Below are 26,590 nucleotides of genomic sequence, written 5' to 3'. Positions count from 1 at the left end.
AAATTTTATCATCCCCAGGCCAGAGCCAAAGAGCACGGCCATTAGGAGAGAGAAAGAGCAAAACTCTCCTCCCATGAAACCAACTGGCATGAAGGATCCTACCAGAATACATATCAGAGTCTTTTCATCACTAGAAAATGGGACAAACCTCCGGCCCCAAGCCAACCGGGAAAAAAGAGGTAGATTTGCTTCTCAAGATAGAAATACAGTGAACTCCTAACAAGCCCCACTTCCAAGGCACAGTGCTCACGGTATAATGGGGGGTGGGGTCTGCCCCAAATGGCACAGATTTGGGGCAGCATTATTGGCAAAACAAAAATTATGTTGTAACCATTTATTCCATTCTAACACAGCAAAGATTAGAAGATTCAATTAACTCAATATACATATCTTACAGCTACAGTATATTTCACTCAAAATGTTATCTCATTTTTACTGAATGCACTCTTCATAACATTCTTAATATTTTGTAAAGAAATCTTTTAAAAATAGTATTACTAATATGACTATTAGTATTTCCTTTACTCACATCAAACGGTTATTTTATGGACCATAAAAATTATAGTAGTAATTTATGATCCCTTTGAATTATATTTGATATTAAACTGAGGTTTTCTACATGGTCTGAACACAGCAGCATATTCAGCTGCATGATGCTTGTAAACAAACTGTACTGAGTGTTTCCACATGCATCTCCCACCGCTGCAGCACTCAAAACAACTTATGTGCAAGCTTCGTGTGCAAGCAGTCACGTGGCAGAGACGCTGCTGCCGTCAATCACTGCACTGATTGATGAGATGGCCTAGAATACAGACAGCACTTTTACACTGGTTATGGGTCCCATAAACCAATTTTTCTAGCTATAGATGCTATAGAAATTTCACAGTGTAATTATATTAAACTATGTATTTAATACAATGAAACTAATGCAAAAATTACCTTAAATTTTCTCTATAGGTCATTTTAATTTTCTAATAACATAGATTACAGTATTTTTATTTAATAAATAAGTAATTGTAAAATATAATCTATGTTTTCCTCTATAAATCATTTTAATTTTCTATTTAAATAGGTCAACATACTCAGATCAGTTGAAGAGAGGCCACTGAAGGCCCCCCGAGCAGTACAAACTCCAGTTATGCTGCCGACAAGGTATGTCAAAAACAGAGGGTGGGAAACAACAGAGAATAGTCCTTCCCCCACCACAGAACACGCATCGAGTGGCAGGCACGTTCACGGGCACAAGGAGGGACAGTGCACTACGGTGTGGGCGTATGGGAGTGGCTGAGAGGGCAATGAAAGCCCTAAAACAACTTTTGATACTTCAGCGTCCATCCAAAGTACAACGTGCAGCCTGTGCTTTTGAAGAATTTTACAACTCAGTTGCACTAAAAATAACGATAGCAACCACAAAATCCAAATGTACTAAAATTCTAACTTGATCTGTGATTCAATTCCCAACACCAACAGCATGCTGTCCATGCCAAAGCATAAATAAAATCCAAACGTATGGCACACAGCGGGGAAAAGGAATAAACAGTCCATCACCGAGAGACATGAATCAGATTAAGAGGTGCCACGATGTTGGCACTACCACTTAGGAACTTTAAAATGATTACTAAAGTAAAAGATATACAGAGAAAAGTGAGTAAATGCTTAAACAAACAGGAAATTCAAGCAGAAAAATGCAAACCATAAAAAAAGGATCAAACAGAAACTAGGAATAAAAAAAAACATTATCAACAATGCAGAATTTCTTTGATGGACTCAGGAGTACATTCAAAAGATTCAAAGAAAGAATCAATAAACTGAAGAATTAGTCATTAAATTCGATGCACAGTTCCAGCTTTTTGGCTGGAACTGCCAAAATGAAGAACCAAGAGAAAGGGGAAGGACCTGGTACACGTTCTCTAGGCCTTTTAGAAAACCTGGCTTATTCCTCTGGTCACATATATGCTAATCTTCAAAAACGGTGATACTGTAGACATCAGGGAGCTGGTACTGTTCAAAAAAGAGTGCCACACAGATGTCACCATGGCAAAACTTGAAGATACAAGGTTACCCAACATTGTTGTAAATAAGTTACTGGCAAGATGCTTGCCAAGACAATCAGTGTGTGTACTGAGTATAAGGAGCACACCAAGAGTCAAGATAACTGCCTCAAATGCATCAAGAACAATGATCAGAAAAAAAGGGAAGCCAAGAAGGAAGGTACATGGGTCCAACTGAAGCACCACCTGCCCTGCCCTGCCCTGCCCTGCCCTGGGAAGTGCACTCTGCAAGACTCAACAGGAGTCTGTTTTGCTGAAACTTATTCACTACCAATTAGTGGGAGCAGCTCTAGCCATTTAGCACCTAAGTACCAGCTAAGGTGGTTCTAGGCTCTGCTTAAAAATAAAACAGCATCCTGAATTACAAGGATGGTTTTCTTAATTGAACAGAGATGCAAGGGTGATGCTTACCTCAGAGAAATGAATACTTGGAGCAGATTCTCATTATGCCTAGTTACTTAGGCCAGGGCTTTACCCTTCCGTGTTTTGTTTGCTAAAAGAAAAAATTGCTGAAGAAACTATGCAGACATATACCCAAATGGCCAAATAGTTATGAAATATCTATACAGGCTTGAAGATCCTCTAAATCACCATAGCAAAAAGATGTATCACAGTAAGTGGATGGCAATATATGGCATTTCAGTTAAGTAAGTAAATTTTTAAATAAAAAATAAAATAAAAATTATCCACAGCAAAACAGAAAGAAGAAAAAAGAGTAGGGAAGCATCTCAACAGAAGATCCAGGAGTTAACCTGATACATGAAATTAGACAAAAAAATAATATAGAGAAAACAGAGAAATATTTGAAGAAATAAGAGTCAAGAAATTCTCAAAACTAAGGAAAAATGCCCAGTTAGATACAAGCACCTCAGAGAATCCTTTGTAGAATAGATGCCAAACATACATGTACATGCACACACACACAGAGATGCACACACATGCACACATATACACACATACATCTCTAGACACTTTACAATCAAACTGCTAGAACCAAAAGAGAGTAGAAAAAGATAAATCAAATAAAATGCACTAAATTAAAAATTGTAAAAAGATAAAAGTGTTTATTATAAAGGAATAAATTCATCAAGAAAATATAACCATTATGAACACATATGCACCCAACACTGGAGCACTGAAATATATAAAGCAAATACTAACAGACCTGAAGAATGAGTCAGACTGCAATACAGTAAGAATAAGAGCTTTGATGCTCACTTTCCTACTGATCATCCAGAAAGAAAATCCATTAAGGAAACAATAGACTTGAACTACACATTGGACCAAATGGATGTAACTGACATGTACATCACGCTCTGTGCTACAGTGACAAAACATACATTCTTCTCAGTGAAAACAGAACACTGTTCAAAGGAGATCATGTTTTAAGCCCAAAAAATAAGTCTTAGTTAGAAGATAAAAATCGTATCAAAGTATTTTTCCAAACACAATATTGTAAAACTAGAAATGTGTAATATGAGAAATTCTAGAAAACTCACAAATATATGAAAGTTAAATAGCATGTGCTTAAACAACCAAGGCATCCAAGAAGTAACTAAAAAAGAAAAATTTTTTAAATCTGAGACCAAAAGAGGAAACATAATGTAACGACACTTATGGGATGCAGCAAGTTCTAAGCGGAAAATCTGATAGCAACAAATGACTACATCCAAAAAGAAGAGATCCCAGCCAGGCATGGTGGCACACACATGGAATCTCAGGAGCAAGGTAATGACAATTTGAGCCCAGCCTGGATAATTCAGTGACAACCAATCTCAAAAGAAAAAGTCATGAGAGGTGTAGCACAGTACAGAAGTCTTGGGTTCAATCTTCAGTGATAGGAGAAAACAACAGAGAGGGAGGAAGGGAAGAGGGAGAGAGAGGGAGAGAGGGAAAGGGAGGCAGGGAGAGGGAGAGAGGAAAAGAGGGAGAGAAGAGGGAGGGAAGAAAGAGAAAGGGGGAGAGAGGGAAACAGAGAGAAGCAGAGAAGTGGGGAGGGAGGCAGAGAGGCATGGTGGGAGAGAGGAGGAGAGACACTAACAGTCTATCTAACATTATAACTCTAGGAACTAGAAAAGGAAAACAGACCAACCAAAAATTAGTAAATAAATAATAGAGGGAAAATGAATGAAATGGAGCATACAAAATCATGGAAAATAACAAAAGTAAAAGCTGCTTTTGTGAGAGTAACTATGGTGATTTGGGAAGATGTTAGTCAAAGGATGAAAATTTTGGATAGAAAAATAAGTTTAAGAGACCTGTTGTACAATTTAGTGAATTCAGTTAATAAAAATTAGTGAAGTTAGTTATTTTAAAAATTACGACAGTAGATTTTAAATGCTCTCATTTGAAAACACAAAATGCTAAGCCTGAGAAAATTATGTCCAGGTATATACATGCAGCTGTTCCTGGACTTGTGATGGGTTGCATATACCAATAAACTCAACCCAAGCTGAAAACACCCAGATGCCTTTACTGGGCCTAAGCCTGAACAGCACCCCACGGCAGCGCAGTGCCCTGTGCAGCACTAGTCTGCACCCCACGTCCCTGTGTATGAGTAGGTGCTGGGACTCACTCTCCCAGCATCACAGAGCTCGTACACAACAACACCACACACTGCTAACCTGGGAGAAAAGTAAAATTAAACCTTCAAAAATGGTTGCTACTCAATGTGTACCACAAAAATGTCAAGAAACTGCAGGTCAAACCATAGACAGCAAGAATAACAGTGAAGACATTATTATAGACCTTATAGTAATCTAAATAAATTTAAAAGGATATAAGAGCAAACTACAATCAACTCTGTGCCCATACATTCTGCTACTTACATTAGAAAAAACAGAATCCTTGAAAGACAATCTAGCTAAGTCACTCAAGAAATATCCTGACTAATCCTACAGCTATTAAATAAATTTGAGTCATAGTTTAAAAACCTTCCAAATATGAAACTTTGATTTTTGATAGTTTCCCTTGTGAATCCTAATTCAATAAAAGAAATAATAACAATCCTACTTAATCTCTTCCAGAAATGGATGGGACATTTCCAAACTAATTTCATAAGGCATTATTCTGATACCAAAACCAAACAGAGATATCACAAGAAAAGAAAATTACAGCCAATATTTCTCATGAGTACATGCAAAAATCCACAATACAATCTTAGCAAACCAAATCCAAAAATGTGTTAAAAGATAATACATCATAGACAGGCAATATTTATCTTGGTTCTAAATTCTAAATTCAAATCATATAATTCATTATACAAAGTAACAAAAACATGATTATTTCAAAAAATGCTAAGAAACATGGCTTCTTAACATGGCTTCTCAACAAACCAAGAACACTTAACAACCTTCCTTACTGTAATGAAAGCATCTCCCTAAAGTAACCAGTGAAGATATTCTTCCTCACTTCTTCTATTGATGCATTAACCAGCATATTAAGGCACAATAAAGTAAATCAAAAGACATGAAAATAAGAAAGGAAAAATAGAAAACTGCGCAGCTAATGTAACTGTCACTATAAAATATCCCACGCACTACAACAACAAAAAACCTCTTCCAATAAATAAATGAGTTTAACAAAGTTACAGAATTCAATGAAATATATAAAAAATATTTTATACACTAGCAATGAGCAATTGCAAATCAAAACTAGAAAAGGATGAGACACAGATTTAACAAAATATGGAAATTCTATAGTGAAAAGTAAACACCACTAAAAAAAAGTATCAAACTGACCTATGTAATGGCCTAAATTCTTTAATTACAAGGGAGATCAGTATCATTAAGATTGTGATTCTCTACAAACTGATCCAACACCACTGACATTCAAAATCCTGACAAATTTTAGAGAAATAGAAATCAAAAATTCTAAAATTTGTATGAAAAAGCAAAGTCCACAAATAGACCAAATATTTTTTTTAAAGGACGAGAAAGTTGAAGGACTCATATTACCTGAACTCAGTACACGCTACGTGAGTAAATAGTACTCAAAACACGGTATCAGTAAATGATATAGACTTACGCCAACAGAGTCCAGAAACAGTCCAACACTTAAGTGATCGTAATTTTCTTACATAGGTATCAGAGTAAGTCAGTGAGAAAATGGACTTTTACAATTGGGAAACTCTTGTGTCAAAATAGAGGTTGAAAATCCATATGTGAAAAACTTAATGAACATTAATTGTTACCTCACACTTTATATAAAAATTCAAAATGAATCACAGAACAAAATATAAATGATTAAAACTAAAGTTTCTAGAAAAAAATTGAAGGTAGTCATTGTGACCTTAGGTTAAACACAGACACTTTAACATGTTAAGGCAATGCTTTCTTTAGTAAAATGTAAAAAGATGAACCAGAAAACAGTCACCAACAATGTATAAATGAACACAAATGGCTATGTATGCTGCAGTCAAGGTTTACTCTTAAACACTGAAATTTGAATTTCATGTAAGTTCTATATTCATAAAACATTTTTAGAACTTTTTACAACCATTTAGAAATGTTTTTAAAAAAACTTTACTCATCAGTTACATACAAAAACCCAATTTTTGCTTGTCTGTCATACTTTGCCCACTTTTAAATGTTACATTTTCATTTGCATGACATTCTGGAAAAAGACTAAACTGTATCATTCATTTAAGGGCTGCAGGGAAGTGAGCGGGTGATCAAAAGACACTAGGAACTTCTAGCAGGGAAGATACGGGTGCCTTGATTAGAGAGGCGGACACAGGACTGTGTATGTTTGCCACAACCCAGTCAAGTACATATTTCAAGTATTTCGAAGGGTGGATTTTACTGAAAATGAACTGTACCTCTGAACACAACTTTCAAAACAGTTCATCTCTAAGCCACTCAATAAATCAAAAACAGAACTCCAAGAGCCCTTATATTTACTGAATTACAAAAGCATGCTTCCTTATTTACTACTAAGATCAATCACAATTTTTTCAGTTTTGTTAACTTTTTCTGTAACTTCAGGTAACACACTGTCTTTCCACCATGATCTTCTACGAGCTTTAAATGAGTATCTGCTAACATAAAGCACTAGAAGATGTCCAGGCCCATAATTACATTTTCAGAATTACCAGAATGGAACCAGGCATTTAGCTCAGTGGCATAAGTGCCTACCCGGCAAGCACAAGGTCATGAGTTTGATCCCTGGTACAAAAAAAAAACAGAATGGGCATAACTTTAAGTGAACACTGAATGTGCTCTGCTTCCAAACTTCCCCCAAAGAAGAATCAGCCCTCCGTGTGTGAAAATGTGTGTGAAAATGTAACGTTTCTATAGCATCCTGTGGATATACTTTGTATCTCTAGGATATCGCTCAATAAATGGGTGAACACTATTGAGAGAAAGAACAAGAAGACAGAAAAGGGAAAATTAGAAAGGACAATGCTTTGTTTCAATTTTAAAGGAACCATGGCACTGAGACAAATTATCAGAGCACGCTGGAGCAAAAACCGCAAGTCCAATTAAGTGACCTGCACTAGTATACAGTCACTGTGCCTCAAGAAGCTAAGCAGAATTCCCATTTTACACATGAGAGACCAGTGACTCAGAAGCAGAGTTAGGAAATGCGTATTGCAAAGCTCTAGATTAAACCACTCAAAGCACATAAGGACTGTAATGAGACAGAAGGGATTACAGCATTAGTACGGGTGCAGGATGGAATCAAATGGCCCCAGGCAACAAGGGAAAAGACATGGAGAAGCTACAATCCAGACAGGGCTGACTGTGATAATCTGAAGTAACAACCACAACTTGAAGAGAAATTTTATGTATTTGTCCTTCCAGTCCTATAAAATGAGACACTGTCAACAAAGGGGTGGAGGTGGTGCACAGGCAGATCCAGAAGCTAGCCTGCACTCCTTGCCAGGAAAAGTACGTCTTCCTTTCGGTTTATAAATAACCAACAGTCCCTTTCCAGTTGCTCTCCGCAGACATTCTTCAACCCAGTCTCATCTAGCTTGCAACCCACTTCCTGATTTTTGCTTGCTAGCACCTAAAAATGAATGTAACATTTTTAGCGCTCATCTCACTTGATTTCCAACAATGTTTCAAACTGCACATCAGCACTCTTGCTGAGCACAAGCTGTCACAGTCCTTGCTTTCTCTCCTGGCTTTCTTCTTCTCTCTATGGCCTTCACTTTCTTTGAGGGCCAAGACTCAAGTCCTCTTTATATTACATAGCATTTCCCTAGATAGTTTACCCCTACCTATGGCTTCAACGTCACCTGTATATGAGCTATAAACAAGATGCCCCACTCAGACTTTGTCTTGAGTTTCAACACTCAATGTCTACTTACCCCCTCTATTGGGATTTCTCAAAGCCATCTCAAACTCAAGACAGCAAATCTAAACCCAGCTTCCTATCCATGCCAGAGTCCCTCCCAGTGTTCTACACTTCAGTAAATCATACCACCATTCAATTACGCAGGCCTGAAACCTAGAATTATTCCACAATACCTGTCTCAAACGCATGAATTACCTATCACTGCCATTTCAATTTTACCTCCTATGTATGTTTTAAATCCTTCCACTTCTCTCCATATCTACTGTTAATAGTATAGGCTTTGCCAGGCATAGTGTTGCACATCTGTAATTCAGCACTTGGGAGGCAGACTCCTCCCAAGGAGGAGTCCTCACAAGTTTGAGGACAACCTGGGCTACACAGTGAGTTCAAAGCCAGCCTGAGCTACATACCCTGTCTCCCAAAAAAAAAAAAAAAAAAAACTATATATATAAAGATATATATAGATATAGATATATATAGATATAGATATAGATAGATAGATAGATAGATATAGATATATAGATATATATTCATATTGTAGAAAATATTCCCCTGGGGAGGTATTTACACCTGTACTTCTTCCCTTAAATCTATCTATTCTATACACCACAGAGAGGGGAAAAATGTCTTTCCCAAAAGCTACTTATTATCTCACTTGTGACTGTTTAGAAGAAGAAATCGCATGAGGATCTACCAAGCCTTAAATATGTAGTCATGTACTGCATAACAATGCTTTAATCAGTTACGGGTTACATATGACAGTGGTCCCAGAACACTAGAGTATAGCATAGATGTGTAGCAGGCTACACCACTGAGGTCTGTGAAGTAAACTCTATGGTTTTTGCACAGTGATGGAGTCGCCTACAATGCATTTCTGACAACATATGTCCACTGTTAAATAACACATGACTGCATTGGGGCCCATCCACACCTTCAACCTCAGTTGCCGCTCAATTTCTTTTGCACTATTTCTGAAGCTATCTTAGCTTTCTTTTGATCCTTTAAACTCACTGTGGTGTACTTCTTTGCAGGGTCTTTATATTTTATATGGGCTCTTGCTTCTACCTAGGAGAGACTGCTATGCACAGCTTTGTTCCCCCTTCATCTCCCCAACTCTTTAAACCTAGGTCCTCAGAATAGAACTGATAATAAACTTGGAAGCTTGGGCTCATACTTGGTCCCTTTTCTGTTGTTTGGTTTTTGGTACTGAGGACTGAACCCAAGTAGCTGTAGTGTAGCCTCACCACTGGAGGCTTTTCATCTAGCTCACATACAGTAATAGCTTTAAAACCACATTTAACTGAGGAAATTACTTGGATTCAGCCATTTTATTTAAACTATCCCTTGATAATTCATCACTCTACAATATTTCTAAAGTAACAAATTTATAAGCCCATAAAGCTTCCATTAGAGTATATACGCAGGACTGTAAAGCACATGTTCAAATTCACTAAATAGCACGTGATTAAATATATAATATAATATATTAAATTTAAAATTTTATAACAATAAAAGACACAACGTCATTTATCTCCTGAAAACACTTCCCTTTACTTCAAACACAAGTATCCTGCTGCTCTCGCCACTTTCTGAAGCAGCTCTGGAAGTGCCCTTTCTTGTCTTCATGAAGTGTGACAGAAATGCAGGGCACAGTGCTCTGAGAGCCTCCAGTGGAAGGCAGGCTTGCATTCACAGGTGATGTGTCCTCATGCACCTCACCAAAGCCTTTTTGGTGCGCCTGCCAGCTCTTCCCCAAAGTCAAAATGACCATGAGAGGTAAACATTCTGAATTACTTCTGGACACCGAGGTAGCCAGTCACTGCAACTAAGGAACTCAGGAAAGAGGGCTCCAGAACTGTTTCAAAAGTGGACAGAAGAGTGGAATAATTGTGTCAGAGCAAGGAGGGGGATTCTGAGGGGACTAATGACAAGGGGTCTTTCACTGTAAAAATTTTTCTAATTTACTATACTTTTCAACCACCCACATACTCACAAATTGCTCCCCTAGACAATTAACCCACTTAGCACACCTTTAAGCAGGGCAAGCTTTCAGTTCCCACTTGTCCTTCTGATTATTCAAGTCTTTTCAATTATTGCAGCTTTTTCAGTTCACCTGTTTCTAATGAAATTCAGACAGCTGGACTGTGCCTGTGAACTGCTTATATTCTTCACCCAATGCTTTGGATTGGGTTTCCTGAATTTCCTGACCTACAGGAGTACTCTATGGAGCCTATAAGGTAATCTCCTACAAGTTAAACATAGGAACTATCTTCTCTCAGTCTGTTGACTGTTAACATTCTGTACATGATGTCTCTTGATAAACAGAAATCGTTAATTCTGCAGTAGTCAATACATTGATTTCTACCTTCATCATTTTTTGGTTTGCATAGCTGCTATAAAAAAAATCCTTAAGTGTGTCACAAAAGTTCTACAGTTTCTTCTAACAGCTTTATAATTTTGCCTGTCACAGTTAAGCTTTTAATCGATCTCGTTTGTTTTTATATGTGATGATGTGATATGATGTGATGTGATGCAGGGATTTAATTTCAACCTTCTCTATATAGACATTCCATTTTCCCAGCATCCTTTATTAAACAGTTCACCCTTTATTCTGCCCTACTTTTGATATCAATTTATCGTATATTAGGTTCCCATATGTATACTGTTTGTGGATTCTGAATTCTATTTCATTGGTACTTGTGTCTGTTTTCTAATCCAGAACAACACACTGTTACAACTAATACAGTGCAAGATTCAAAGATCTTAAATACATAAACATGACTATGTAACTTAGATGACAGGTCAGCAAACTTCTCTACAAGGGCAAGAAAGTATTCTAAGCCTGTGGGCCGCAGGATTCCTGCAGAGTTGCTCAATGAGACAGGAAGGTAGTCATCAACAGTACACAAATCAATAGGCTTGACTACATTCCCAACTTTGACAAAAGTAGGGACCAGGCAGGATTTCAGCCATGGGAACTATCATGGAAATCACTGGTATAGAAAAAGATATAATATCTAATCTACGTTTTCTACAAATAAATATTAACACAGAGACATCAATTTAGAATCACTGCCTTCATTTTCTTATGTCATAACACAATTTGATCCAAAATTTTCATGCATATCTTCACTAGATATCTTCATCTTCCTCATCATTAAAACAACTCACTGAATTCAGTATTTTCCAGGGTAAATTTTCTTTACATGTGAATTCTGTAGCATTATGGAACTTTTAAATTATGCTTACTGCTACTACTGGAAATTTTATTCCCAGCTATATAACTTTCTTTTCACTGATCTTTTATGTGTCTTCTCATGATCTTTACAAACTTATCAGTTACCTTACTACTAGAAAGAATTACGAGGACTCAAAACAGCAAATTCTTTCCCTTAGAGAGATGACATAAAGGGAAAAATCCTTATGTCCTAGGATATATAGAGGTTAGGCTTTGTAAATTTGTTTTGATGTCTGGTAAAATGATTCTGCCTCTGTTCTTCTTTACAAAACCTGTTTTACTACTTGTGAAACTTTTTCTTCTATATAAATACTACAGCCCAATAGGAATTTTCAAAAATCCTAGTATTTATTAAAATTGTGTTATATTTATAGATTAATATTAAAATAAATGACATTTTGCAACACTGGGTTCTCCTGTCATGGTGTCTCCCTTTATTCCCAAGCCTCAAGAAACAGGAACCACCTAAAATGACTTTAAAGGTGATTTTTTTAACTCCAATGTTTCTGCATAATTTGTCACCCACATCCAAGGAGTGCATGAACAGAACTGTATTTGAATTTGACTGGCTTCCTCTGTACTTTAATAGAATAGAAGCATATTTTCCTTTTAGGAAGGTTTATATAGACTTCACCACATTAATAAAGGAATCTATTTTTTAACAAGTGTAAGGACCACTATAAGATATTTCAATATTCCATACACAGCTTAAGAAAAGAGAAACAAGTTCCCCAACAACTGCATGAAACTAATGTAACCACAGTACTTTCTGCTTTACCTTTACACAGCTCCTCATTATTCTCTTTGCACTTCAATTTTTACTTCTTGGTGAAGATACTCTGTAATACCCCTGACTAAATCTAATCCAGCCAGTTAATATTTTTAAAGTATTTACTACAACTGTATCTTTCTTTGGCTAAGGATTATTGCCCATACTATCTAAGCCAGCTTAGTTCTGACATAACAAGTTGTGGAATTAAGCATGACATAGCTGAAAAATATTACAACACTATCACAAATGAATCAGACGTTTCATTTTGATTCATCTGAAAAATTTTAGAAGCACTGCAAAAAAAAACCCACAAAATAACTCATATCTGAAGTTACATAAAACTCTTTGGAAATATTAATCTTTTACCTAATACATATCTTTAATACAAATGGCTTTGTTTCTTGGTTTTATTCCATCCCATAACAAATATCTGAAAGGCAATAAAACTATATAATCACTAAATGCAGACTCTTTAGAACTAAAATTAACATCTCATTTACAATATGAAATAATCCTGATGCTAGAGACTGAGATTAAAAATAAGTATTAAAATTTTTCTTGTTTCTTATTATGGGAACTAGAGAATGATTCATCCTCAATATACAGACACCCTACATCACTCCAGAGGAAAGCCACTTCGACACTTGCCCAAAATTTGCTTCTTAAAGAAAATTTATTTAACAAATTATCTTTAAAAGGTGACAATATAAAAATCCTTTTGAGTCCACTATAAATATTCTACTTTCAACTACCATCTCCCTAATCAAAGTAAAATACTTCTTTGAAAAAGACATTAGAGAATAAAACACTTTCATAAAATATTCTCTAAATTACAGACAATGGGCTCTTCATCTAAAAAAAATACAAAAGAAAAACATGTCTGATCGTGTTATTTACATTTTTTACAATTTGTGTGACCATAATGAGTCACACTTAACCCCAGTGACAGAGATAACCGTTTGCCTGACGATTTCATGATGCCCTGGCAGACTCAGTCGTGTCACTTCTCTCATTCTATCTTTTTTCCACTAGACCAGATGTAAGGGAACCAAGCCACCAAACAGTACGGTGTGCTTAATAAACAGCATACATAGCACTACCTCGTACATAAATGAGAAACTGGACACACAGATACCCTGACTTAGTAACCAGGTTTAATACTTTGAAATATTTTAGGTTGCTGAAATACTTTACTTTCACAAATAACTACACTATATTCCTCCAAATTGAAAAAAAAATGGCATCAGAATGTATGTATATAGCAGAACTATTAATAGCCAGAAAATTAAAAATAAACTCAAATGTCTACCAATAAATAAATAAAATGTAGTACATTCAGAAAGGAGTACCATACATCACACTAACAATGAAATATGACTACATGAAATCATATAAATGAATCCCACAATGTGTTGTACAAAAATAATATGGAACCAACAGAGTATGTATCGTATGAGTTGATTTGCAAAAATCTAAATCAAAATAGACAAAATAATGATAAAAAATAGTATGCTAAACAGAAGTCAGTATAAAAGTATCCCTTGTAGCGAGGCATGGTGGTGCACACCAGCAATCCCAGCACTTCAGAAGCTGAGGCAGAAAGATCTCTATGAGTTCATGGTCAGCCTGGACTACAAAGTGAGACCCTGTGTCAAAAAAACAAAAATAAATACATACATACATACTTAAAGTCACCTTTGCAGGTAGGAGGCAGGCCTTCCAGGAAATCTGCATGAGAAGACTGTAAGGCCTGCTGTGTTCGGCTTCTTAATTTTAATGCTGCTTTCCAGACACTTACACTGTCTGACAATATGACAAAGTATATAGTTTCAATATGTGTACTTTCCATTAAATGCATTTTATATTAACAAAAACTTTACTTAGCAGTAAGTATTTTGCTACTTTTATAAATTTTTCCAAATAGTATTAAGTAACCCATTTCTATAATTTTTATTTATTTATTCTTGCCTTGAGCCACAGAAAATTTAAGGTAATTCCACGGTATGTAACAGATGCAATCGATTTGAGATTATTCACATTGAAGACTATGTCTTACCTGGAAATATGTATGCACAAGAGCTGCCTTTATCATTTAAAAATTACCTATCAACTGTTTTGACTAATCAAACACCAATAAGTAATACAGAGTTTACAGGAAAATGTCTTTTATCCATATCAACTTCAATCTTCAGAAAAGGTAAAAATAACAAGTGGAATTTTAAAATTAAAATTAAAGTAATATTCTCAAAGTCCGTTCGATTTCTATCACTTTTTGTTTTCCTAAATAATGAAACAAACACCTTTTGAGCCCATTTGCTCTTTCTTTAAACAGCCTGCCCTGTCTGCGAATTTTTCCATTTGACCTTTGATCCTAGAGTCTGCTCTATGGACAGTTAGTAAAGACAGCCCAGGAACCTAGGTATACTACACAAGGTGTCTTAGCAGCAACAGAGACACCCTCTTAAGCAATTCTGTACCATTTGAAATCTACGGATTTAGTCTTCCAGAAAAAACCTGAAAGAAAAACTGCACTATACTCCCGTGACAGAAAAGCCTATAATAAGCATTTTAACAATTAGCATAAATAAAATTTTAAATAAAAATAATTAGCACTTTCATAAAGGCACCAGAATGCTACCTCTCAGATTCACGTTTCACCTCTAGAAAAACACACATGATTTTCCCAAGGCTGTTGGAAACTGCACCATCAAGAAATCTTAAGAACAAGGGTTTTAACAATCCTCCAGAATCACATGATCTCTGAGGGGAAAAACAACTAGTCACTGGCTCTTGGATACAATAAATGACAAAATAAGGTAAATGGCCTTTTCCCAAGAAAAAAAAGACTGATCTTCTGAAATTTCTACTTTTCCTTTTCAAGAGTGTTTTGTTTACTGTTAATCTTATTTATTACTGTACAGTGACCAATCAAAAGTTTCTCAGTATGTTTCCACATATTTTTACTATTACCATCCTTAATCTCCTTTAGTCTTTCATTGCCATTGAAGAAAAGGCAAAAATCTCTCATAGACTCACTGACAAAATTTAATAACTGTTCCTTTTAACACTACAAACAGCCAATCCCCTTCCCTGCTAAGAACTCCTGTATTTGGATTGCGTTTACATTACTAACCCACACCCTCAGTCTCATTAAAAAAAGAGAGAGAAAAGAAAAGAAAAAAACCTTGATCCTAGTCATTACAGCATTGTAGTAAAACCAATAGTAGCAGAGATGGAACGAATTATCCTTGTTGCAATAGCTACCTTTTGACATTTCTTATGTTGAGCATCCTAAAATTTCTATCTCAGAAAATAAGTAAGAATCAAATGTATACTAACCACAGATGATGTTACTAAAGATCAGTAAATTCAGGTTGCCTCCTTTTCTGAGTGCATGGTAAGAGTCCTGTGACAAGTTTGGGTCAGCATGATAAGCAAACGTAAACTATGTCACTTCTGTCTTCTGCAATTAATGTGAGTTTTGAACAACTTTTTAAAGAATGTTTTTAAATCTGTTAACAGCTAAAAGAAAAAGAATCAACATTTTTCTAATGTTTCAGGTCAATGTGAGGATAAATTGGTATACTTTCAAATTATATTTCATAAGCTAATGTTCAATGCAAACAGGATTCAGTGGTCAAATAAATTTAATAAACAGCATGTATTCTAATACCTTTGACCATATTTAGGTTCTGAGAATTATTACAATAAAGAAACCTGCTTAACCTTTTTCAAAATAACCTTTCCAAAACTATTTGACCAAAGATTGAATTTAAGGTTTAATACCTCTTAGTGTCTTCTAGAACTTCTTCTGTTAGAAAACACACACACACACACACACTTTGAAATACATCACATTATTGGAAAAAGATATTTTACTGAACAAATATGCTTTACATTGTTTATACTAAAATTGGGAATTACCTTTTCTTTTTTACTGTCCTATAAATTATAATTGTTTTCATTTTAGATTTCCACTAAATGAGTAAAAGTTGAAATATCAAATTCAAGCCTAACAAAACTCCTCTCTGAGGGCAAACTATTCCAAGGACAGTATTTTAATAGATACTTTTTAGTATGCTATGCTATCAGAGATAATATGTAGTCTGTATAGATCAGCTTACTTACGTCTGGGGCTCCTTTTCATTTTGTTGTTTTTGCTGGGGTTGAAGAACGTTATTTACCAGTTCAGTGATCCCACTAAAGGGAAACCACCTGTTTAAATAAGCAAATAATGTGACTGAATAACCAAATGAGTAACAATGTAAATTAAATGTTTGCTTATCCATAACAATAAGAATACACAGGCACAAAAGCTACAGCCAATGGAAATGTGAGCTCCAAGTACCATCCAGGCAGTAAGAATACAGGAAAATTAAGTTTGAACACTTAACCAGTCCACAAGCAAGCAGCAAAAAACTACATCCAGTTACTATGTGGATGAAGTAAGAAGCTGCAGGCAGCTCTCTTACAAGCAGAGAGTCAGAAAGCAGGGGACACGCTGGCTGCAGCCTATCCAGTATTAGCGCGTGCTAATGCTGTCAAAGGCGCAGGAAGCAGAGGTGAGGAGGGACAGAGCTCTACTGCACTCTCAGGACATTACTCACTGTGTCAGTTGTGGTTTGGGTTCTTCTTTGACCCTAAAAAGATAAGTTTGCACAACTGAGTGCACTGTACTATGAATAAATTTCTATCCACAGATTGTGGTCACAAATAATGATTGTGAAATTTAGGATTATTTAGGATTGTTACATGAAAAAACTTAGTACTCTGCCATATAATTATATACACTTCAATTTTTCATCAAATTTTGATCATTAAAACTCTATTGCTATTTTATAACAATGATTTAGTCCTGAAGTCTTACACCAAATTTATATTGATACTAAAGATTTTAAGTTATTTTAAGTTACCACATTAAACACAATTTTATTTAGATAATTAAAAAGAAATTTCTTTTATATATTTTAAATTTCTTCTTTAATATAAATTGATGTAAAAGACATATATTTTAAATGAAACATAGAGTTTTGTGAACAAATTTATAAAACTTACAAATGGATTCTTCATGCTTAAGGGAGTAAGGGAATTATAACTTTATGTATCTACTCTCTTTAAAAGAAACTATTAAAAGTGCACATTAAATTTAAAATTTTCGTAAGTTATTTATGTAACTATACTATAATGAAAACGAACATGAAAATAGTATATAATCATGTACCATCTTATCCACAAATATACAAAGACAAATCCTGCTTTCTTGTTCTCTGAGATGAGAAGAAATTATTTTTTATATTACCAGAGTATAAGAATTCATGGTCAGAAACTGATTCACAATAGGCAGCAGATCCACATGGGCATGATGTGAACGACTAGACACTGCTACGCCACCAGGGACCCACCAGAAACATGCTCAGGGTTACTATCATGCACTTCGTTATGTTATCAGAATTAAACTATTCTGTCAGTAGACAGACCTACTAGTGTAAACTGCCTTCCCAATATTCAGGAGATGACTGGAAGTCTGGACCAATACACAGCAGAGAATATTAAAATAAAACAGGTCTGGACATTTAAAAGGCATAGGGCTGTATTCAAGGAAAAGAAAACCTCCAAAACTTGACTCCTCATAATTTGCCTACGGATGGTGCTGAGAAATACATCTATGATTCAGTAATTACTTGATTAGTCTCTACTTTCTCAAAGGAAAACTAAGAACTGGTAGTCACTAAAAGGTAGAACTTTCATTAGAAAGTCATACCAGCAATGTAAATTAAAATCTCTCATACATGTGAACCCTAGAATAAGAAACAGAAGGAGTTAATGGGATCTATAAGCAAAATAGTTATAATAAGAATAATAAAGGAGGGCTAGGGATTTAGCTCAGAGGCATAAGGGCCTGCTTGGCAAGCACAAAATTGTGAATTCAATTCCCAGTAGCAAAAAAAAAGAAAAAAAGAAAACAAGTAAGAGTGATAGGGGAGGAAATACCTTAGAGGGAAAGGTGAAAACTATTGTTAATTTCTTATTGGCTTGTCTTGAACCCTTGTATTGTAGGCGCAGCTATTTTGAATATAATGAGATATATTATGGTAATCATGATTTCCTGTTATATTGTTTTGAAGTCTTATAATGCTTTCATTTGTTTAATTGGTTTTATTCTGTTTTGTTCTGTTTGATTTTATTATATGTGATGGTATGAACAGCTATTTTGAAGAAAATGAGACATTATATAGCCATTGCTGATTTCCTATCAGCTTGTTTTGAAGTCCTGTTATGCTTTTGTTCTTCTGTTTTGATCAGTTTTATCCTGTTGTATTTTATTTGATTTTATTATGTGTAATGGGATGGACAACTTTTTTAAGAAAAATGAGATATTATAGTAGCCATTGTTGATTTCCTGTTATCTGATTTTGAAGTCCTGTAATGCTTTCATTCTTTTGATTGGTTTTATACTCTTTTTCTATGTTTAATATTATTCTGACTGAAGGTATGCTCAACTATTTTGAAGAAAACAAGAGACATTATGGTAGCCACTACTGATTTCCTGTTGTCGTGTGAGTCCTGTGTTGCTTGCATTGTTCTGATTTGCTTTGTTCTGTTTTGTTTTCTTTTGTTTTATTCTCTTTTGTCAAAAAGACAAAAAAAAAAATAAGAAAAAAAAACTCTCTCCAGAACTAATTTATTTTATTCTATAGTTTTTCCTTTTCTAATGGTATAAACAATTAATAAAAGGGATACCATTATATATTGTCCTACTGAATTAATATAATTTTAATAAGTCCTTATGTTAACCGTAAAATATTATGTGTATTCTGAAATTTCAGTCAAAATTTCATCCTAAAGCTAAAGTTACAGTATATGATGAATTAATATTTAAAAGATGTATTTATTACCAAGTACCACATAAAATTAAACCCAAGCAAATTATAGAAATACTGAATTCTACCTAGGAAATTTCAATTTCTTTAAGAATAAGGCAAAAATCTCTTTCTAGGACAAAATAAGTCACAAATACATTTTTAGGATACAAAGAGAGATTACCATATTGGTACAGCAAATTCAAAAACTGCTTATAATCAAACAGTATGTATATGGAAAGTAACAAATATTGAACAAATATGTAAAGGAAAGGGTATGTGTTAAAGAAGTCTTGTATGAAAATCTGCAAGAAATCGTATTGTTCTTAACCAGTGACAAAACTTTTTATCACAAATATACTGATTAGTCTGCAAATCAGTTTCCATTTCAAAGTCTTTAATTAAAAATTTAATAAACATAAAAATTTAAATTCCTAAAACAAATCATTTCTGGGCTTTATAAAAGTCTATATATTAAATATGCAAATATTTGTACCAGGTATCATATATTCTGCACAATACTTCCATTTTTAAATACAATCAAGAGTATAAATTATTCTTATCCTTTTTTCCAATATTTTAGATAAAATAAAATCTCAAAGTATCTAGCCATAATTAAAATCTATGTTGAGATTAAGAATTGGTGATAGGAAAAAGTTATTAAACATTCTGACAGTACATTAACAACACTAACAATGAACTCCTGTATTCTTGCATTCCAAAGAATTTATGAGGGTCTTCTAGTTTCCAGGATGACATATAAACAGCTTATAAATTCCCACTCCTGTCCTCACAACAAAAAAGCAGAACAGGCTGGGGATTTAGCGCAGTGGCAAAAGCGCCTGCCTGGCAAGCATGAGGTCGCAAGTTTGATCACCAGTAAAAAAAAAAAAAAGCAGAACAACTAACAATAATTCTAAAAGCCATCAGATCAGATCATTAAAGTGGCAGGGCAAATAAAACTAGATAAGCAGATGAACAAATGCAGAGAATCACACTTATCTAGGAGCAGAGGCCCAAGAGCAAAAGCCCACAGGAGGAGCCAGTATCAATATGAACACACACTTATGTATAACTATGAGGGCCCAGTGTGCACAACTCTAGAAGTTAAAACTCCAAATCATATGTTTCAGCCTTAGAATGCCACCATAAATTTTACCTCCAGGAACCCTACAAGTGCTCCTCATGAAAATCACAGAAAATCCCGTTCTGTTCAGCAGGGGGAAAGGAAAAGCAACCACTTTGAAATACACCCATTCTCTTCAACAAGGCCTGCCATCAAAGGAAATTAGCTTACCGAAGTGTAATCAAGTGAAATTTCATCAAAGCCTACAAGACCTAAGGAAACAAAATATCCAGCTTTATCCTCTAATCTTTAATGTGGAGCAAAGTCCAGCCTCCATTAACCTTCAATATGAGGGAAGAGAATATCCAACCCAGGCTCACTGAAAGACTAATTACAAGAATATCAAATTCTTCCCTCCACACCTGCTACAAACACAGTGAATCTGTATAATAATAGGTGAATATGGGCCAAGGAGTTAGCTCAGTAGCAAAAGCACCTGCCTGGTAAGTGAAAAGGTCATGAGTTCGATCTCCAGCACCAACAAAAAAAAAAGATTAACAGTAGGTAAATGTAACTAAAAGAACAGTAACCCTTGACCGGTGTGGTGGCTCATGCCTGTAATCCCAGCACATGAGAGGCTGAGGCAGGAGGATCGTTGCGAGTTCAAGACCAGCCTGGGCTACAAAGTGAGCTCAAGGCCAGCCTGAAGTGCATAGCGAGACCCTGTCTCAAAAAGACAAAAAAAAAAAAAAAAACAGTAAGCCTTGCATACTAGTTTGTAAGTCTCCAGAGAAATACAAAATAGCTTGAGAAACAAAGACGATGGAGAAAACTTTAGAATCCTGATACTGCAGCTACACTTAACAATAAACATAGCCTAATGCCCAGCCAAATTACAGTAAAACTTCACACTAAAAGCCCACTCAGCTAAGTTCATTTTACTCATTAAATTATGTCCAACTTTCAATAAGAGCTGTAAATCGTTCAAAAAGGCAAGAAAATTGCAGTCTGAAGAGAAAATTAAGCATTAGATATGGCATATATTTTAGAATTATCAAATTGTGGAAAACAGTTGCAGTGTATACTAAGGACTCCGATATAAGAAATGGACAACATGCAAGAACAGATGAGTTGCATGAACAAAGAGAGAGAAACTCAAAGGATCAAAAGAAAATGTTAAAAAATAATGGAGTAACACTGGAAAGAAAGGAACAAAAGTATGAAAAGGATAAAATATCCAAAAATCAAACAATATTAACAAAAGTTGTACTATGTATAACAGGAATACCATAAGACAAAAAAAGGAAGAAAATTTTTAAGAAATAATGACTGAGCTTTATTAAAAATTAATGGTACACGTGAAACAAAAATCCAGGAAGCGCCATTAAAATAAGAAGGATAAATGTCCTATCTTATTCTATTTTCGGTTGCAATAACAAAATGTCAGAGATGGGCGATCTTAAAGGAAAGAGGTCTGTTTCAAATCGCAGTTCTGGCAGCTTTGAAATTCAACAAGATCCTGGAATCTCCTCAGATACTAGTGAGGATCTCCTGGTAGAAGGGTGAGCACATACAAAACACTAGATGCCGCCTTGGTTTATAAAGACCCACATAAATGACACCAAATCCACTCCTAGAAATGCATTAGTCACCCTTAATACCCTGAACACCTCTAAAAGGTCCTACTTCCCAACATTGGGAATCAAATTTCAACACTGAGGATAAAGAGAGGAATTCCCCAAACATAACAACTCTTTATGAGAGGGTATCTAACAGCAAATAATCAAAATACAAAAAATAAAAATATAGACTCATAACAAGAAATAGGTAAGTATATTGTAACAGGTGAACTCTACATAATTTATTATTGTGTCATGCCCAGTCAGCAGAAAATTAGTAATGAAATGGCTGCACCATCACTAAAATGGATCTAATGAACATACTCCAGCAACAGCAGAACACACATTCTTCTTCTCCAACTTTGTGGGGCACAAAACGTACTCTAATTTCAGAGAATAAAATCACATAAAGTAGGTCTGGGTTTGGGAAACTTCAGAATATCTAGAGATTATGCAACACACTGCTATTTAATACATGGGCTAAAGAAGCATTAAAACATAAAATATTTTGAACTAAATAAAAATGAAAGTATAGCCTATTATTATTTGTGAGAATAATTAAAGGAGAACTTAGAAATTCTACCATTTGATGTATCTAAAAATCAGTATATTAAGCTATGTTAGTAAACTGGAAAAGAAGGACAACAAATCTAAACAGAAGAAAGTAAAACACAAAAAGTAAAGGAAAAATCAATGAAATTTAAAACAATCAATAACAAGTTAAGAACATCAAAAATCTACTTTTTTGAAAAGAACAACAAATTGGTAAAATCCTAGGTATGCTAAACAAGAATAAAGAAGACACAACTAACTCATATCAGAAGTGAAAGTCCATCACCACTGATCTCATAACATTAAGAAGATGATCCAAAAATACTAAGAATGCTTCTATGCACAAGTTTGGTGATACTGATAAAATGGACCATTTCCTCGAAAGATACAATCTAAGTTCACATAAGGAGAAAGAACGAATCCAAGTAAGTTTGTATGACTTAAACAAATTGAATCAATAATTAAAATTCTTTACAAAACAGGAAACACTAGGCTCAGATGATTCCACTGTAGTTCAATAAAACATTTAATGAAGAAATGACACAAATCCTCTATAGTCTTTTCCAGAAATGTAAGGTAAGAGCACACTCTCTAATCATTCTATTTGAACAGCACCATCATAATATCCAAACAGAACAAAGACATTAAAAGATATTAAAATTATAGACCAATGTCTTGCATGAACACAAATGCAAATATAGCCACCAAAGTATTAGCAAATAAACTACAACAATGTAAAAAATTGATTATACACCATGACCAAGTGGGTTTTACCCCAAGTATGTGGGTACAGTGTTCAAAAGTCAGAGTTTAACTCATTCCATCAACAAGCTAAGAAAGGCAAATCAGGTACAGAGAAAGCTTTTGCCAAAATCCAACCCCAATCCAGGATAAAAATACTCAGAAACAAAGAAACAGAGCAGATGTCTCAATTTCACTGACAAAACTTAAGATCATACACGATGGCAAGAAACTAGAGGCCTTTCCCCTAAGATCAGGGAACAGTGAAGGGAAGTGCTGTTGCTATGCTTATTCAATACTGTTTTGGAAGTTCTCCTTAATGGAATCAGACAAGATAAGGAAATTAACGACTAAATAATGGGAAGGATTAAATAATATACCTTGTTCACACATAAATGAACATCTATGATTTTCTACATAAAAATCTCAATTAATAAAAAAACTAATGGAATAAACACAGCAAGGTTGCAGGATACAAATATAATGTCAACTGCTTTCCTATATAGGAACAAGGAAAAAGTGAAATTTGAAATTTAAAACCTAATGTTATTTACATTAGTACAAACAAAAACAGAAATGCGTAGCGTAACTCTAACAGAATATTTCATGTTCCCGGATGAGGAGATTTCACATATTCAAGATGTTATTTCTAGCCAGTTTGATACATAGGTTCAAGCCAATCCCAATTAATCAACCATCAAGTTATTTTTGTGTATATTGACAATTATCCTAACATTTATATGGGAAGACAACAAACCTAGAAATATTACATTCTAGGTATTCAGTCAAATTCAAAATCTGTATGTAAACATTTATAGAAGCTCTATTCAAACGTTCAAAAAACTTGAAACAGTGAAAATAGCTACTCAACAGGCAAATAGATAAATAAGCCGTAACTCCATATGCAGGAATACCAATCAGTAATAATAACTGAACTGAACTCACGAACAAGATGACTGAACCTTAAATGAATTTTGCAAAGAGGAAAGCATCAGAACCAAAAAAAAGTACCTAATGTTTGAATCATTTTATATGACATTCCATGAAAAGCAAAACTGTAGAGACAGAAATCAAATTAGTGACTAACAGAGCCCAGTGGAAGGAGAGGGACTGACTACCGAGAGGCTACAGAGGGAATTTTTAGAGTCTTGGAACTCTTCACTACTGTTGTTGGATCTCTCACAGTGTATTTCTCAAAACCCACAGGTTAAACATCACAAACAGCAAATCTTAATGTCCATAAATTTTGAAAACTCAAATGGGAAGGCAAAAGAATCCTCAGGTGGAATGTAAAAGATGTGACAAACAAATCTAACTGTATGAAAATGGGTGAAAAAGGAACTGCCAAGGAGAAACACTGAGACAAGACATTTTAACTAGATTCGCTGCAATACTAAAAGCAAAAAAGCAACTATATATAAACATTGTACTCTGGTAAATTTGTTTTCATTGGACTGGTTGCCAACAACGAAACTAATTTACATGTATACTAGGGTTAAACAATAAATAAACAAATTATAACTAATGAGAGCCAGATTTCTCACTATCAGAAAAAGAAGTTATCCATAAAAGGAGAAAGTCAAAATGAACCCCACCTGCAGTACTAGATGCAGAGTCAGGGATATAATTCTGAAATCATGCATATTTACATACTATAAGAAAAGATGGTTGGGTAACTGATAGATTTTTAAATAGAGTAACAAAAATAAATATATGTATATTTGTCTACTCAGGTTAGTATACATATATGTACTTGCTCACTTTGTTCACTAAAAGGGGCTAGAAAGAGTGAGACCTGAAAAACAATGAGCAAACCTAGCACAGCGCTCTGTGACATCCTCCAGCACTCCATCACTCCAACACCTTCCATCTGGGCAGTAAGAAAAGGCAAGATGAACCTAAACTATCTTGCAATGCCAGAAAGAAACACAAGTGCTCAAAGAGTAAACAAGATACAGCCTGTGAAAAAGATGCAGACACCAACCTTAAAAAGAGTTCCCAATGCTCCAAGTGGGACAATCTGAATATAAAAATGGAAAGCAAACTGTAACTCTCTAGTGAAGAAACCTGACAGCACTAGAACCAGGTGATACTCCCTTATGACATGATACCACTGTGATCGCCTTCTCAAAAATGCACAGTCCCATTCGAATCATAAGAAAACACTGAAACAAACTTAAATTGAGAGAAATTCTACAAAATATCTGGTCAGAATTATTTAGAAAAGTGCTAAAATCATAAAAACAAGAAAGGAACAAGAAGCTGTCACTAACTGAAAAAGATAATAAGAAACGATTTGGTGAGGAAGGACAGTACACCATGACTTCTGTGGGCTCACACTACAATAGCCTAAATTTTGAAAAGAACAAGCCGGAGACTACACAACAACTAAGCAGCATTACAAAATGTACAAGGTGTGCCAGCTACATTTCTCAGCCCCACACTAGGTTCTGCATGCACCACTCTCCCTGTAGTGCTGGGACACTGCGGACTACATCTCAGCTTTGCTAACTGACTCCACAGCTGGCTCAGTTTGGGGTGAAAATGTCTCTAAACATTCCACAGGAAAATGATACAAGCCTTCGAATGTAAATTCAGTTGGAATTCCAAAGCATTGCTTTTGTGTAAAAAAGCTAAGTTAAAAAAAAAAAATACAGACTCATGAGAAATGAGACATAACCAGCTCCTCTTTTAGTAAGCTATTTGGGATTTATATGTTATCAACAATTTCTTTTACTTTATTGCACTCTGTTTGTAATTAGTGAAACTGTGATAATACCAGAAAAACTATATTAAGTATATTAAATAAAAAATATGGAAGTGCTTTGCACATAACAGTAACACAATCAATGAGAACACCCTTTCCAAATCTAAATTTCCTTTTCAAATCTAAATTCAAAAGAATTATTTATCTCATCAAAATATTTACATTTTATTTAGTAAACACAGTTCCTTATGGGGTGAATAAATGATTAGGAAAGAAACTTCATTGCAAACACGTTAGACTTAGAACTATGTAAATATGTATTTGAAAAATAAAATTTAAATAAGCATTAATTATGACAATGCAGAGCAGCAATCAAATAAATGTAACCCACAAAATTCTAATGATGTTATATAAGTAAGCTTCTAAGAGCAAACATGTTTTACTCATCTCTGGTACCCAAGAATTTTAAATAACATACTTGACATATTATAAACATTCAAAATCAACAAGAGCATATATGGTTGTGACTTCTATGTACATTTGTCATATAAAAGTGGTCATAAGACTAAAAATGGATCTCTACAGTTTCTAGCTAAATTATATAACAGAATGAGTACACAACTTAATTAACTACACTAACAGGGAGAAAGCAAAAGTAATTGACCTCTAAGTGACATATTT

At 34.7% G+C, this 26,590-nt stretch overlaps 1 protein-coding gene across 30 annotated transcripts in view; it reads right to left on the bottom strand.

Moving 5' to 3' along the window:
• Positions 1-26,590, bottom strand: part of Rims2 (regulating synaptic membrane exocytosis 2) — a 518,293-nt gene that overhangs the window by 395,950 nt on the left and 95,753 nt on the right. For 7 of the 30 annotated variants that reach the window (XM_063257747.1, XM_063257754.1, XM_063257752.1 and 4 more), the window contains exons 2-3: positions 16,972-17,004; positions 16,493-16,579 (exon numbers count right to left, since the gene is read on the bottom strand). The exons of 16 other annotated variants lie outside the window; for them this stretch is intronic. In XM_063257747.1, the coding sequence (XP_063113817.1) occupies positions 16,493-16,579; positions 16,972-17,004 (120 nt within the window). Of the gene's footprint in view, positions 1-14,059; positions 14,168-16,488; positions 16,580-16,971; positions 17,005-26,590 lie in introns of all 30 variants that reach the window. 7 more of the 30 variants (XM_063257715.1, XM_063257709.1, XM_063257711.1 and 4 more) reach the window with 2 other exon arrangements.

This window comes from Cavia porcellus, unplaced genomic scaffold, assembly GCF_034190915.1.
Source record: "Cavia porcellus strain 051 isolate PalLab524CR breed Dunkin Hartley unplaced genomic scaffold, mCavPor4.1 scaffold_10, whole genome shotgun sequence".
Lineage (NCBI taxonomy): Eukaryota > Metazoa > Chordata > Mammalia > Rodentia > Caviidae > Cavia > Cavia porcellus.
This window is presented reverse-complemented; position numbering and strand designations above follow the sequence as displayed.